At 35.2% G+C, this 16,193-nt stretch overlaps 1 protein-coding gene across 1 annotated transcript in view; it reads left to right on the forward strand.

The window, feature by feature from the left end:
• DOCK3 (dedicator of cytokinesis 3) overlaps positions 1-16,193 on the forward strand; it is a 204,828-nt gene that overhangs the window by 162,573 nt on the left and 26,062 nt on the right. Inside the window, exons 40-45 of the mRNA XM_081936757.1 lie at positions 2,183-2,287; positions 9,213-9,354; positions 10,810-10,976; positions 13,942-14,028; positions 14,627-14,806; positions 15,641-15,724. Of these exons, the coding sequence (XP_081792883.1) occupies positions 2,183-2,287; positions 9,213-9,354; positions 10,810-10,976; positions 13,942-14,028; positions 14,627-14,806; positions 15,641-15,724 (765 nt within the window). The remainder of the gene's footprint in view (positions 1-2,182; positions 2,288-9,212; positions 9,355-10,809; positions 10,977-13,941; positions 14,029-14,626; positions 14,807-15,640; positions 15,725-16,193) is intronic.

Below are 16,193 nucleotides of genomic sequence, written 5' to 3' on the forward strand. Positions count from 1 at the left end.
CAAGTAAAAAAAAACACCACTTTGTAATATACTTACTGTGCATATTAGAATACATTTACTAAGTTTTAATTTTTAAAAAAGCAGCCACTAAAATAAAAAATTCAAATATTATTCACTTCTGGACTTTAAACATCGTCTAATCAGGATGTTAACCCAACTTTTGTAACTTCCCTTATTTAGTTTATTGAATGTACTGTAGATTATGGCATCCAAAATAGATTTCCCATATTTTTCTAAATTTGAGATCTCTTTATCATTCAGATTCTTTGACAAAAATCTATATTTTACTAAAATGAATATAGAAATCCATGCATTCAGTCTATATCTGGTATAGTTATTCAAATGGAAATCACCGTGATTTGAATTTAATATTATACAACTGAAAATAATTATATTTTTACATCCTCAAATCAACACTGTTTAGCCTGCAGGCTACTCTTTTTAAAATTCATTGAAGATAAAAATAAAAAGAATATTTTCAAATGTGTACATATGTTTATGTATTTCTACATATATTGCAAGTCTATGTGAGGAATCAGTTTTGATTTTTATTTTAATCTTGAGAATTTTTCATAACACTTTGTTTAATCAATAGTCAGTATATATGCTTTATACTAAAAGTTGCTCAGACATTCAATCACTTCTGAATCTTCATTACCCGATGAACTCAATTTTGCCAAAATTGACTATTGTTAACTGTTCTTTGAGTTCTTATAACTTTAAGCTTGCATAGAAAGTACAGTGTTAAAGATAATTATTGTATTAAGTTTTAAGTTTAAGTTTATTAAATTTATAGACCGCCCCCTCTCCCCAAAGGGACTCGGGGCGGTGTACAGACATCTCAGTAAAAAACATTATACAAAAATAAATACCCTTAAATTCCCATAAAATCGAATTAAACAATAGGCTGTACAAAGTGATAAAAATTAAAAACAACCTAAAAACCCACCCCTAAAAATTTAAAATACAGACTTGAGGGACTAAAACTGCGGTTAGGCCAGGCCAGCTAAATTGAACAGGTGGGTCTTAAGCTTCTTGCGGAAGGAGCAGAGATCGGTGGTTATTCTGATATCGGCGGGGAGGTCATTCCAGAGGGTCGGGCCCATCACAGAGAAGGCCCTGCTCCTGGGCGTCGTCCGCTGGCACTGCCTAGTGGACGGCACCCGGAGGAGTCCCTCTGTCAGGCCTGTAATTCTGTTCCTTTTAGGATCTTTGGCCTGCCACATAATTAAAACATATATATATTATGCTGTTTCATTGGTATAGTAGTTGGGAGGGGGGAATAGAAAGGAGTAGGATTGTGGAATGTATTGTTATGGATTTCTTAGAAGCTCAAGGTCGTCTTTTGTCTCCGCACCTCGACACCTGGCCGGAAGAAGAGGGGTGTACATGCCAGCGTGGAAGATGAAGATTGGACCATGTGATGAATTATGGGGTGTGGGGATAGATGATGAACTTTTAACTTGGGGAATTCACCGGATGTACCTTAGAGTTGAAATTTCACCAGCTTAATGCCAACATGCCTGTCTTATTAAATTGGAGTTTTAAGGACTACTTTGCCTTGGACAATGATTTAATTCTGCATGATATTTGGAATGCTGACACCCTCCCTGTGAGAGCGAATCGGCCGAAGGGATGTATGGGGCAGGATGCGATCCCGCAAATACCTAGGTTCTTAATACAAATATTAAGAATAATTATGCATAAAATCCTGCCTATGAAAAATTGAGATCTCTGTAAAATTATCTTGAATATGTGTTTCAGAATGGTATGTGATACCTTAAATTTTCAAAAACAATATGTTAATAGTGTCAGATATCATAGTGTTACTACATCGGGTCTAGGACAACTCACCACAGTCAACTCACTGCAGCCATCTTACTATGGCCAACTTTCCACAGGATAACTCATTGCGGCCAACTCGCCACGAGACAACTCACTGTGGGACAATTCCACTCAGGATACCTCAACGTGATAAATGTTATCCACCACTATTTCTTCAACATTATTTGTGTTTTTGTCAAAATGACCATGGCGAGTTAGCCATGGCAAAATGGCCGCAGCAAGTTGGCAGCGGTGAGACGGTCGCGGCAAGTTGTCCCATTCAAGAATGCTGTCAGCATTTTTCTCCTAAAAGTAGAGCATTATTTCAGTTCAGTATATATATTTTTTCTATCTTTAGAAAATGGAAGCTAACTATTATGACAATATAATGGACCAACAACGGTTGGAACCTGAATTTTTCAGAGTTGGCTTTTATGGAAGAAAATTTCCTTTCTTCCTTCGTGTAAGTAGATTTAACATATCCATTACTGTATGAATGCAGTGCAATTTATAATGAAGATGATTTGTGTATTTGAAGGAAATAAAAATTGTTCTGTTTTGCAATATGGATTTATCTAGAAAATTATACAATGGATTGATTCATCCAAAACATTGATGTTGTTTCTGCCAGTCTGGTTATTGTCCCTATTTTGGAAATTTTAACATTTAATGTAGTTTTGTAGCTGGAATGTATATGCATTCCTATTGGCTTTTTCATTCTTTATAAACATCATTGAGTTTTTTTCATGTAAAATATTGTATGTACAATAAATCTTCTGTGTTTGAAATTTCAAAAAAGTCACTCTACAAGTCACTTTAATAGATTAAACCAAGTAGTATTAATTCAAACAAGACTTAGATTCACAGAAGAATAAAATCAGTTTGAAAGAACTTTTAGGATATGAATTCTAATTTCCCACCCCCCACTCAGTATAGGAATACAAGATGAAGAATCCCAGACAAATGAATGTCTAGCTTCTAGTTGAACAGATCCAGTGAAAGCCCACTACCTCTCTGGTTAATTGGTACCTGATCAAATTGCTCTTACAGGTATGAAGTTTTTCCTAATATTAATTGGGAATTAATTCCTAAAATTAATTGCCTTCTTTTAACTTACATTCTTTACTCTGTGTCCTGCATTCTGGAAGAAGAAACAGATTTTGAAGTTGTTTGTGATTGTCACCCAGTGATACTCAAACATGAAGGCTAGCAAGCAGAGTTTCAAGGATGTAGCTCTTAGATAAATAAGCTTTATTACACTTATTAGAAAAAATTAATAAATTAAATTAAATTACATGTCAAGCTGTGGAATATGCTCAGAATTTCAGAACATCTCATTTTCCTTATGACGAACTTTTATAAAAGTCAGAAAGCCACAGTATAAGAGAAGATGATGAAACACAGGAGCCAGGTTGGTAAAGGAGTATAACAAGGCTGCACAGGCTCACCCTCTTTTTTATTCAATCTATATATTAAGGGAAGCCAGATTGGAAGGATGGTTTTAAAATTTGAGAAAGAAACATAATAACCTGTGCTATGCTGATGATATTACCCTGAAAACTGAAAATGCAAATGAACTCCAAGCCTTAGTACTAAAAGTAAAAAAAAGCACAGTGAAAAGGGGACTAAAATTAAATGTAAGAAAGACCAAATTAATGACAACTGGTAAAACAATCAGAATTTTTCTAACAGTTGTGCAGATAAAAACTAATACAAGTTATAAAAAAGAAAAAAAATACAAGGTGCAGAAAAGAAAAAAGAAGCATATAAAAGAAAGACCATAGAAGAAAGAAAAATACCACTATAACCAAAAAAGAAATATAAAGAAGCAACTTCTCTCTTTGTCTCCACAAGTATAAACAATTTTAACAAATCATCACTTCTCTTAAAATACAATTACTTCATGCCATATCACATTGCTTATCTATAAACAAATTTTTAAAACCTCGTCATTCAGTCCTGGTCGTTAAAATTGTATTAAGCATTATCAGAAATAACTTATGTTTTAACCCTGATCAAATAAACCAACTTTATATTCATTCCTTTTACTTTTAACAATCTTGATCTTTTATCCCTTCAAATACAGGTGAAACTCGAAAAATTAGAATATCATGCAAAAGTTCATTTATTTCAGTAATGCAACTTAAAAGGTGAAACTAATATACGAGATAAGACTCATTACATGCAAAGCAACATAGTTCAAGCCGTAATTTGTCATAATTGTGATGATTATGGCGCATAGCTCATGAAAACCCCAAATCCACCATATCAGAAAATTAGAATATTACATGCAATCAATAAAACAAGGATTTACATAGAACAATATTGGAGCTCTGAAAAGTGTAAGCATGCATATGTACTCAGTACTTGGTTTGGGGCCCTTTTGCAGCAATTACTGCCTCAATGCGGTGTGGCATGGAAGCTATCAGCCTGTGGCACTGCTGAGGTGTTATGGAAGATCAGGATGCTTCAATAGCGGCCTTCAGCTCTTCTGCATTGTTCGGTCTCATGTCTCTCATCTTTCTCTTGGCAATGCCCCATAGATTCTCTATGGGGTTCAGGTTAGGTGAGTCTGCTGGCCAATCAAGCACAGTAGTCCTATGGTCATTGAATCAGGTTTTGGTGCTTTTGGCAGTGTGGGCAGCTGGAAAATGAAGTTAGCATCCCCATAAAGCTCATCTGTGGAAGGAAGCATGAAGTGCTCCAAAATCTCCTAGTAGACGGCTGCGTTGACCCTGGTCTTAATGAAGCACAATGGTCCAAAGTCCTGTTGCTCAATGGTCCAAAGTCCTCTTTTCTGATAGCAACTTTTGCTAAAAGCACCAAAACCTGATTCAATGACCGTGGGATTACTGTGCTTGATTGGCCTCCCCATTTTTCCTCCATACTCTGGGTCCTTGGTTTCCAAATGAGATGCAAAAGTTGCTCTCATCAGAAAAGAGGACTTTGGACCACTAAGCAACAAGACTTTGGACCACTGTGCTTCATTAAGACCAGGGTCAACGCAGCCGTCTACCAGGAGATTTTGGAGCACTTCATGCTTCCTTCTGCCGGGACTGAATGACAAGGTTTTAAAAATTTGTTTATAGATAAGTAATGTGATATGGCATGAAGTAATTGTATTTTAAGAGAAAGTGATGATTTGTTAAAATTGTAATGAGTCTTATCTCATATATTAGTTTCACTTTTTAAGTTGCATTACTGAAATAAATGAACTTTTGCACGATATTCTAATTTTTTGAGTTTCACCTGTAATATCTTAAAACTTAAATTCTTTTTTTCCCTTTGTCTCTTCTCATCAAGTTTTTTAAAACTTCTAACAGATGTCCCTTGTAAATCCAATATAAGAAAACTATCCAAATCACTACATGTTAGATGTTTGTATGTCCTTTTTAATTATTAAAATGTCAGATAGTTTCATTTGTAAATTCAGTATTTTATCTTTTTCCAGATCATTCTTGTAGTCCTTCTTTTTAAAAATCCACATTCAGTTCTACTTTGGTCTTATCTGATAAATCTTATTAGAAATTGTCTATCATGGCAGACATATTTAAAATTAATTTATGACTCAATTGTTCATATATCCTTCAGTACATTTAGTGTTATAAGGTATTTGCCTCAGTTCTGTATTGACAAGTCAAATAGATTTTCCTTCTTTAATTGTAATCTTTATTTCGTTTTAGCTCCCTCTAGTGTCCAGCCTTCAAAATCCCATACTATCATGTTTGTTTTTTTAGAATTCAAAACATAGGTCATTTTCCCATAGAGTTGATTTATTCAATTAATTTCCAAAAAACCCTATTTAAAGTCCATTTAAGATGCGCAATTAATTTTCTCAAGGGGCCACGTGAGAAACTGGAAATGTTGTGGAGGGCCAAACCAATTGGGCTGTGAAAGTAGTAGGTATGCACGCAGACACATATGTAAAGTGATTTAAAAAATATTCTGCTTCAAAATAAAAGCAATGTCATTGTGTTGCATGCATGGTATACACTTAATTACATTTGAGTTGTAATTTCCAGGTGACGTCACATGGGTTGGACAGGGACAGCCAAAGGGCTGGATATGGGTTGGAGCTTTAAAATGCCCAGGTCTGATCTAGACCCTTAGTCCATTTACATCTTTCTTTAAAAAAATACTGTAATCACCTTTTTTCCTATTTGTTTGCCCAAATTGTGAAATCTTTCAAGCTCTAATTAAAGTTTCTTAAAGATTGAAGGAATGCATTAAACATGTGCTCTGAAAGTTCTTAATATTTTAAAAAGAGTAAAAAAGTCATTCCGAAAGTTATTAGGAAATCAGCCAAGCTTTATGTCCACACAGGCTACATTACAGTTGTGGATAGAGATTGGATCTCTCTGCTCGTCACCCAGTTGCAAAAATTCTTGCAATTTACTCATGAGGAGTGGCTGTCTGCAGTATATGTGGCCAATCCTCCAATCTCTCTTTTCTCCAAAGAGATTTCACTGGCCAAAATCCATCCCATGGCTACTATTTTCAGCCCTAATGCCATCCACATAGCTTCAGGGATATCTTGATTCCCATATCATCACTGAATAGCCTAACAATAGAATTGGTAAAATGATCAATAGCTCCTATCTTTTAGAATCAACTATCAACAGTAAAGGAACAGGAAATACGCCGCATACTAGCACTTGGTAGAACAGCCATGAAAACCTAGGAAACGATATTCAAATGCCTTGATGCGTCTATACCTACAAAGATCAGAATCATGCAAGACAGTGTATTCCCTGATATATTCCATGGAAGTGAAAGTTGGACTTTGAAAAAGCAAGATAGGGAGAGTATTGACGTTTTTGAATTTTGATGTTGGAAAAGATTGCTGAGAATATTTTTGATAGCCTAGAAAACAAACTGATGGATCATTGAACAAATCAAATCAAAATTCTCATTCAAGATACAAATAACTAGACCCAAATTACTCTACTTCAGACACATTATGTGAAGACTCAAGTCTCTGCTATAGGATATAATTCTGAGAAAAGCAGAAGAAAAAAGAGGATGATCAGCAGCAAGGTGGATGGAGTTATTTATAGATGTGATACGTGCACCTTTGGGAGATACGAAAGAACAGATTAAGCATCATCTTGGAAAAAAATCTATGGTTGCTGGGAGTCAGAAACAGCTTGATGGCACATAATAAATTAAATTAATATATATTGTCACAAGAAGTAAATCTTGACTTGTTTTTTATTGGCCCAGAATGCAGGATACAGAATAATGAATTTAAATTCCAAGAATTTTTTTGAATATTAGAAAAAATGCTAACTGTAACAGCAGGTAAAGTATGGGACTATTTATCTAGGAGATTGTGAGTTCACTTTTACTGGAACTCTTCAAGCAGAGTGGAAGACATTTGTCAAGAATGTTTTTGATTCCTGTGTTAAACTGTAATTTGCATTGGATGGTCTAAGCATTCCCTCCAACTGCATGATTTTATTATTCTGTAAAATCTTCAGCTAGATTTTACTAAATGAGGGTTCCAGTATTATTTATGACCTGATAGCCACAATGACAACCATGGAAGTGTCACAAGTAATAGTGGTCACAACACATGTGGGAAGACACATGCTAGAGATGGCCTTTAATTTGGAGAAGACGAAATGTGATCTGAAAATAAAACTGATACCTTTCCTTTGCCATAATCAAACCAATTTCTTGTTAAAGGCTTCACATGGTTCGTTGCTCTCCCCAGTAATTATCATGCAAATGAAAGGCACTATCAGTGATCACTACCATTGGTCTACAGTAAGATGTCATCAGAACTATTAAGCAATGGAACAGTCTATTTGACTTCAGTTCTGGATTCAAAGTTTGAGTAGCCATTTGTTTGGGTGCTGTGAAGATTCCTATCCAGGACAAGGACATGAAGACTTCCAAAGTCCTTTCCAATCCTATGATACTATGATTCTATGAGTAGTAGAATTAATGACATACATTTATATATTACTATCCTAGGTTGTAGAAAGCTTGAACTAGGGTTTGGAAGCTGTTAAAAACTAGATGGAGTGAAATAAGCCCAGACAAAATACTACTTGGGTTGAGTTGTATTAATAAATATTCAGGAAATTTGGAAGCGTTAGTCTTTGCCGTTATCTTGGATGGAATTTTTCTTCCTCTAAAAGAGTTGATTGATGATCTGGTGTCCTTTGCTTAGCCTTTGCCCAATTGTAACAGATTTGCCAGTTATGTCATCAGCTATATTAATATGCTCTGATAGTGGTAACTCATGTCTTAACCACCATGAAATTGGATTACCGTGAACTATTTCACATGGGGCTATCTCCCAAGATGACTCAAAAGATGCTACTGGTACAAAATCTAGCAGTCTGGCACCTCAGAATACACCAAATCTAAAGTTAGTCATGATCGTTAGTGAGTTTCAAAGTTCTAATTGTCACTTATATTACATAGCACTGGAATACTAGGTTACTAAAACTGAATCTACTTATCTGGTTTGAACATCTAAAGAAGTTCTACTAAGAATTCTGTGCCTGCACTATATAAAATGTCCACTGTAGGACGACATTGCACAACTTTTCACTACAGGTAAATCCTCAAGTTATGACAATTCACTTAGTGACAATTCAAAGTTATGACACACCCTAACCCTGCTTAGTCCCCATTGGCACTGGGTCTGCTTTGCTAGCTCACCGGATTTCATGTGCTTCTCCCCACCCTGTCAATGATAACTCACTTACCTTTTGAAGATCTCGAAACCTCAAGATGTTGGGGTAGGAAAGGAGAACAGGCTGGGCCATATGGCAGAAAAGTGGTCTTTTTTTTCCAGACACTGGTGAAGCTGTTTTCCTTTGATCTCGTGTTCTTACACATGTTTCCATCCTCTTTAGAAAAGCATTTTTGCTCAGGATGGAGGCCTGCAGGGATGCAAGCTCTATCTATTTTCCTCTTTGGAAATGCTTCTGTCCATACAGACACCAAGATAGTTCTCGCGTTCTTACATACGATTCTGTCCTCCACGCAAAAAGGCTTTTTCAAAGAGGGCAGACGCCTGCAGGAGCACAATAGACTTGCATCCCTGCAGGTCTCCATCTTTCATGAAAAAAGACTTTCCCAAAGAGGATGGAAGCATGTGTAGGCAAGATTTAAGAGCAGGGATGGGGGTTCATTCATTTAACGTTATTCACTTAATATTATGACCATAATAGGAAGGCTCCATTACGGGGGGCTACCTGTACTAGGACCATACTCTGGTTTGTCCCTTCCTTCTTTCCACTTCATAAAATTGTTTAAACTGTCTTATTCCACTGTCCTTTAGTCTGGTTGATAAATAAAAGTAAAGAGGTTAAGGGAACTTTGGTGATTCAGTGATATTTTAATTTTATGTTGCTTTTTTCTCCTTACAGAATAAAGAGTATGTTTGTCGAGGCCATGACTATGAGAGATTAGAGACCTTCCAACAAAGAATGCTTAGTGAATTTCCACAAGCCATTGCAATGCAACATCCAAATCATCCAGATGATAGCATATTGCAGTGTGATGCCCAGTGTATCCTTGATTAGAATGTTTTAGAATAAAGTTACCAAAGTTGCCGCAAAATTAACAATATTTCAGAATTAAAACACAGTTATAGTAATTTTAATATTTTTCATTGTCTGCTTACAGACAGTTAAAACTTAACTGCAATGTGGGGAGGGGGGGGATGCTTAAAAACAGAACGTAGCATGCACTGTCAGATTTGTGAAATGGAGCTTTGATATTCATTGGATGATTGTCATAGATGTTAATTTTTCTTAACCTCATAAAATTATATTCTGTAATTTCCTGGCAAGATTTTTGTTTTTACTTTTAGAGTATTTTTATCCTAAAATCCCCATCTCAAAACATTTTAGAAAAAGTGTTTTGCATATTTCCCCTTTTCCTGTGAAGCAAAATCAAGAAATGTCAGTTGAGATGTTTAACTGTTAAAAAGAATTAAAATGCCCAAACAAACATGTTCCCAAAGTGCCATATTAGGGAGGGAGGCCTTCATTGTAAATTTATTGGATAGTATTGTTGTTAAGCGAAATTTGGGAACCAAATTTAATAAATTGAAATGAAAACCAAATGTGATCTTAAACTTCAATAAATTAAAAGAATTGACTGTAAAGAGATTGAGGAAGAATTGCAGTTTTTAATCCAGATCACAAAAAGTTCAAACCAGAAATTAAATAATGCATAATCTAAAACAGGCATAAATTGCTGAAATATCATAATTATTTTACAGAGAAATAAAAAGAGAAAATTTACACAGCACAGCGAAATAAACACCAAAGTTTTAATGCAAATTCTAATATAAAGTTCTGTTACAAACCCCTTTGCAAACTTGAAATTAACGTATATGCTCAGATGTCCAGGTTAAAAAATTGATTAAATTCTGTGATAATGTTGATTTAAACTGTGGTTTCCTAATGAAAAGTATTGAAAAAGGGAAAATAAGTATTGTTTGGTTAGTGCTAAATTTAAAACAAATTAGGGCTCAGAAGAGCTTTTAAGAACATGACAGAAATGGAAAATTATTGAACAAAGTTTCCTTTTTAAAATAAGTGCTTAATTTAAAACAAATTAGGGCTCAGAAGAGCTTTTAAGAACATGACAGAAATGGAAAATTATTGAACAAAGTTTCCTTTTTAAAATAAGTATCACTTTTTCAAAATGCTCATCCAATAGTATTTTATAACAGATCAAGATGTAAGAAGTGGGAAGGAAATAAAACTGAAAGTACATGTCATCTCACTTTCAATGCTTTCATTTGGAGGAACAGGTTCAGAACTATATGATGTTAGCAAATTAATAACATAGTATGCCATAATTGCTAAAATTGCACAGATTCACATTGTAGTTTTTATGCTATATGAGATTCAAGTGTGTGTGATCTGTAATGTTATGCAGTGTGTAAAGCTAATCTATAGTCTTTTGTATTATGTGTAGTTTTTTTTTTCTTTGACTGGACTCTTATTACAGACTTGCAAATCTATGCAGTGACTCCAATTCCAGACAATATTGATGTACTACATATGGATCGTGTCCCTGATCGCATAAAGAGCTTTTATCGAGTTAATAACATCAGGAAATTCCGCTATGACAGGCCTTTTCACAAGGGCTCCAAAGACAAGGAAAATGAATTTAAGGTTTTAATTCTTCCTAACACATTAACACTGTTTTTATGCTAAATATATTGTGGAATTTTTAGATATATATAAGAGCTCATAGAATTATTGCTATCCTCAAAGCAAGTGTTAAGCAATTTGAATGTTGGCAAAAAGAATAACAACTGATTTTTTTGAATAATTGATTGCAGCTTTATGATATAAAAGTAGACCTTGTAAAGTAGCTCAACAGGTGCAAGATTAAGCCTTGTTGAGCTCTGTAAGACATAATTCTGTTTAGGCATGCATAGCACTGTGCTATAAAAGACTAAAAATACAAATTTTTGCAAATGTGATTAGTCTGACTAAGGGAGCTAATAGAACTATATAGTTTCTAGAGGGTGCTTCAGAAGCCAAGGCCTGAACTTCCTGCTGAAATAGGGAAGTGGCAGTGTACTTGAACAAAATTGCATTTGCAGACTTGAAGGGCAGGAAGAGGTTCTTGCTTTTTTAGGAGTTCCATGAAATGAAACGAACTGAAAAAAAACCTAGCGTACTACCGGAGCAAAACAAAAAAGAGAATATGAGCAAGCATGGGTAAGAGCCCATATCCAGGTCTACACCATAGTGATGAGAATGGCAAAATGTTGACATTTCTTCGCTCTCTTATTGCATCCACAAACTGCTAATCAACAGCTCTTTCCAAAGTGACAAAAATTCAACTGAATAAGAACAAGGAGGAAGATCATGCAAGGGGCCACTGTGAACATTATTTTGGGCATATGAAGGACATACAGTAGTTGTTTAGATTTACTTGGAGCTTGATGCCAGCTAAGCAGCTTCAGTGGAATTAGTGAATCCTTGGGTGTTATCTGAGATGAATTTGATTCTGCATGTGACCACCTTTGGTCTGGATGTGTGTCCCTTCTAGTTGGTGAAAACTGCCAAGAAGATTATGGAAAGTTCACTGAGGGAAATGATAAAATGCATCCTTGAGAGATATTATTGTGTACTTCAAAAGAGGTGATAATGCACCCTCTCCTTAAGAAATCATTGCTTGGCCCCCTTTTAATGGATGATTGTCAATCTATCTACAACCTCTTGGGGAAGGTTATGGTTAGAAATTAGTTAGGCTGGAACAGATTATCTGGATCTGTTTTAGCCCAGTTTTTGCTTAGTTCCAGCACAGCCCAGTTTCTGTCTAGTTTCAGCAGAATTAAAAACTAACTGCATTTTAATCTCTGGCAGAACTGAGATAAGAAATAAAAGTAATGCAACCATCCTTCTTGGTCTCAAAGCAGCTTTCAGTAGTACTGTATCCTTCTGAACCATCTTGACGTTTATTAGTGGGGGAAGGGCATTATATGATGGTGGTTCCTAAAATGATGTTTTTAGTCAGGATGACAAGGAGATCAAGCCCTAGACCCATCATCTGCATATTTCTGGCATTTTCCAGTAAAACTACATCCTTAATTCTAAATAGAATTGCACTCCACTGAGTAGAACTCCTTTGCAATTTGAGGGTTGGACTACTGATTCCTGTTTTAGGAACTGGTGGTAGTCAAGGTTAATAAAGAATTTGCTTCTATCTACTTTTCCTGGAATGGCAGGAGTGATTTCCTGTCTATTTATAATAAGCTCTACATGGGGCTTCCCTTGAAGAACATTCAGAAGCTGCAGATGGTCCAGAAGCCCTTCACAGTTCAGAGCCTGTTATCTGCAGGGCTGCCTTCTCGCTGTAATGTTTGTCTACACAATAAGATCACTCAATTAAAGACTTTTCACCTTTAGGAGCCTTATAAATATACATTTCCAGTAACTTCCCGTTCTCTGGAATAGTCATCCCCCCCATCATGTGCAATTGCCTCCCTCTTGCCCCACCTTTAGTGAAAACCTGATATTTCTGTCAAGCCATCTAAGATTGAGTCAGATAAAGATCTGTATCAAGATCACGTGAAGTGTTAATACCACTTTATAATGCCTTGGTAAGGCCACATTGGAATGCTGCATTCAGTTCTGGTCGCCACGATGTAAAAAAGATGTGGAGACTCTAGAAAGAGTGCAGAGAAGAGCAACAAAGATGATTAGGGGACTGGAGACTAAAACATATGAAGAACGGTTGCAGGAACTGGGTATGTTTAGCTTAAGAGAAAGAAGGACTAGGGGAGACATGATAGCAGTGTTCCAATATCTCAGGGGTTGCCACAAAGAAGAGGGAGTCAAACTATTCTCCAAGGCACCTGAGGGTAGAACAAGAAGCAATGGGTGGAAACTAATCCAGGAGAGAAGCAACTTAGAACTGAGGAGAAACTTCCTGACAGTTAAAACAATTAATCAATGGAACAGCTTGCCCCAACACTGGAAGTCTTTAAGAAGATGTTGGATAGCCATCTGTCTGAAATGGTATAGGGTTTCCTGCCTAGGCAGGTGGTTGGACTAGAAGACCTCCAAGGTCCCTTCCAACTCTACTATTGTATTATTGTAATAAATAAAGATCTACTGCTGCTGTATAGTATAGTATAACATCCCTCTGAGGGAGATGAGTGGTTTAGAAATAGGATGTGTGTGTGTGTGTGTGTGTGTGTGTGTGTGTGTGTGTGTGTAAGTAAGTAACAGAGTCTTATAAGCCTATCAAAATTTCCCTCTGTCCACACTGATACCAAACAGAATCAAGGTCTGATTTTCTTAAATTTCTTTATCATCCCCTCTTCCTTTCCAGAGCTAAGTTGATGGTTCTTATGTAGGTTCTTCAAGGTTATCTCCATATTCCTCTACAGCCAGGAAGGCTATTCTGTTATAATGGTCTTACAGTCATGGGATTGGGCTCTTTCATTATCATTAATGTTTTATATAAAAAAAAAACCTGGTTCCAGAAGAATTCATTTTAATTGCTGTTTTCATTGATTATTTGTATGCTACACTGGAGCAGTCTGTAAGACTTGCAAATAGATAAATAAAATAAGGCACATTTGGTTTTTCATTTCCTATATTATGTTTTCCTTTGTAGAGCTTGTGGATTGAACGTACCACTCTAACCCTGACTCACAGTTTACCTGGAATCTCTCGGTGGTTTGAAGTGGAAAGACGAGAATTGGTAATATATTATTTTTGTAAGTTAAGGTATAACATAAAGAGAAAGAGTGGGTAATTTTTTATCTAACGGATAAAATAATATGTTAAATGTGCTTGTTATAACAAACGAGTGTTTTACATAATTAAGACTAATTTAATAGAAGGGCTCCCAGGAGAGGAATGGTCCATTGAAGATCTCTCCATGAAAGGAGAACTGACAACCATAACAAAGACCAATGGAACCTCTCAGCATAAGGAGAGGACACAAACTTGTCCACATGTGCTTGGGATGGCTGCTACCTGCAAGGAAACTGCAATGTCAAGAAACAGGAATAGCCCTCTTGCTTACAATTGCAATTGGTGCCTTTTAAAGGACACTAAGTTTGATAACCTCACTTTGTAAATTGCTTATTAAGTACTTTTAAGCAATTAGAGACACTCAAAAAGACAAGTTTGAAAATATAATGTGAGTTTAAAAAATTGGAAGTAAACAGCAAAAAGCTTGTATGTATGTATGTATGTATGTATGTATGTATGTATGTATGTATGTATATACGCACACACACATACACACACACACACACACACACACAATTGATATATGTTTGATATATTTATAGGTTGAAGTAAGCCCATTGGAAAATGCTATTCAAGTAGTGGAGAACAAAAATCAGGAATTAAGGACACTAATAAGCCAGTACCAACACAAACAAATGCATGGGAACATCAATCTACTCAGTATGTGCCTGAATGGAGTTATTGATGCTGCTGTGAATGGTGGCATAGCACGATATCAGGAGGTAAATTCAGACTTTTCTGATTATTTTTACTTTCAGAGCTTTTCACGATACAGCTATATTTCATTATTATGTTTAACAGTATATAAAAATGTTCAATTATATTAGAAATAGTGACAATTTTTAATAATTAATTATAACACTATGTTAGCTTTATGTCTGTATTCTAGTCTAAATAACTATTTTATTTTGGGGGATTCTGAATTCTGTATATAGTAAATTATCATAGCATCTTATTTTATTTGTATAAATATGAAATTAATTGAAAAAATAAAAGTGTGTAATTATAATGCAAAATAATAAATGCTGCCTTAGAAATTGCTTACTTAAAATGTAAATTGCTAAAATTATTTCTGGATTATCTGAGTGCAGAAAATCTACAAAACACACTCAATATAGATGATTTCTGAAGTTATTTATTTCTCATCTTCTAGAAATAGAAGATTTCAGTGGAAATAAACAATATATGTGAAAGTTTCAGGATTTTGTCAAGAAGCATGTTGACAGTATTACTGTTGAAATTTAAAATAAATATATGATCAATTAAAAATGATTTAATATTGTCCTACAGCAAATTTCCTTTGCAAGTGATTTATATGTGTTGGCTTTTGACTTTACAAAATACAAGAATGGGGAAAATACAGGCTGCATAAAATGGGCAGAAAAGGTGACAAAATGATTAAAATTGATTCCATAGTCACAGAATGTGGGTCAAGTGAGGCTTTCCATGTTTCATTGTATAGAAAATAAAGATACCAAGGATTAATTTTGTTCTTCCTTATGTTTCTTAAGAAACAGACTATTTCCAAAGTACAACTGATTATTTTTCTTCTCCAGGCCTTTTTTGATAGGGATTATATCTCCTCTCATCCTGGAGATGCAGAAAAAATCACACAGTTGAAAGAACTGATGCATGAACAGGTATTCTTATCTTTTTAAAATAAAAATAAAATAATACTGTAATAAAATTTGTTTCCTTTGATATTATGCAAAGTAATATAGGCTTATTCAAACTATATAAAATACTGAGAACCAGAACATTATACTACATATACTTATGCTTATGTTTATATTCTAAAACACGGGTGTCAAAAGTCGATCACTTCATATGACATATCATGACGTTTTTGCCTTTGCAGAGCCAGGGTAAATGTGGCCTGCACCACAGGCCACCAGTTTGACACTCATGTTCTAAAACAATCATTGCATTTATTGACAAAAAAAATGTAGAAATGTAGAATTTGACATCCACCTGTATAACACAATGTACTAGATATATAAAACAGATACAGATGTTTGAAAATAACGGAAAACTAAGAAAGTGGGGACAATGAAGGTCTAAAAAATGCTGTTTGCTAACCTTTATTAGCCACTTGCATCTTCAATAGTG

This window comes from Natrix helvetica (assembly GCF_964273705.1).
Source record: "Natrix helvetica genome assembly, chromosome: 1".
NCBI lineage: Eukaryota > Metazoa > Chordata > Lepidosauria > Squamata > Natricidae > Natrix > Natrix helvetica.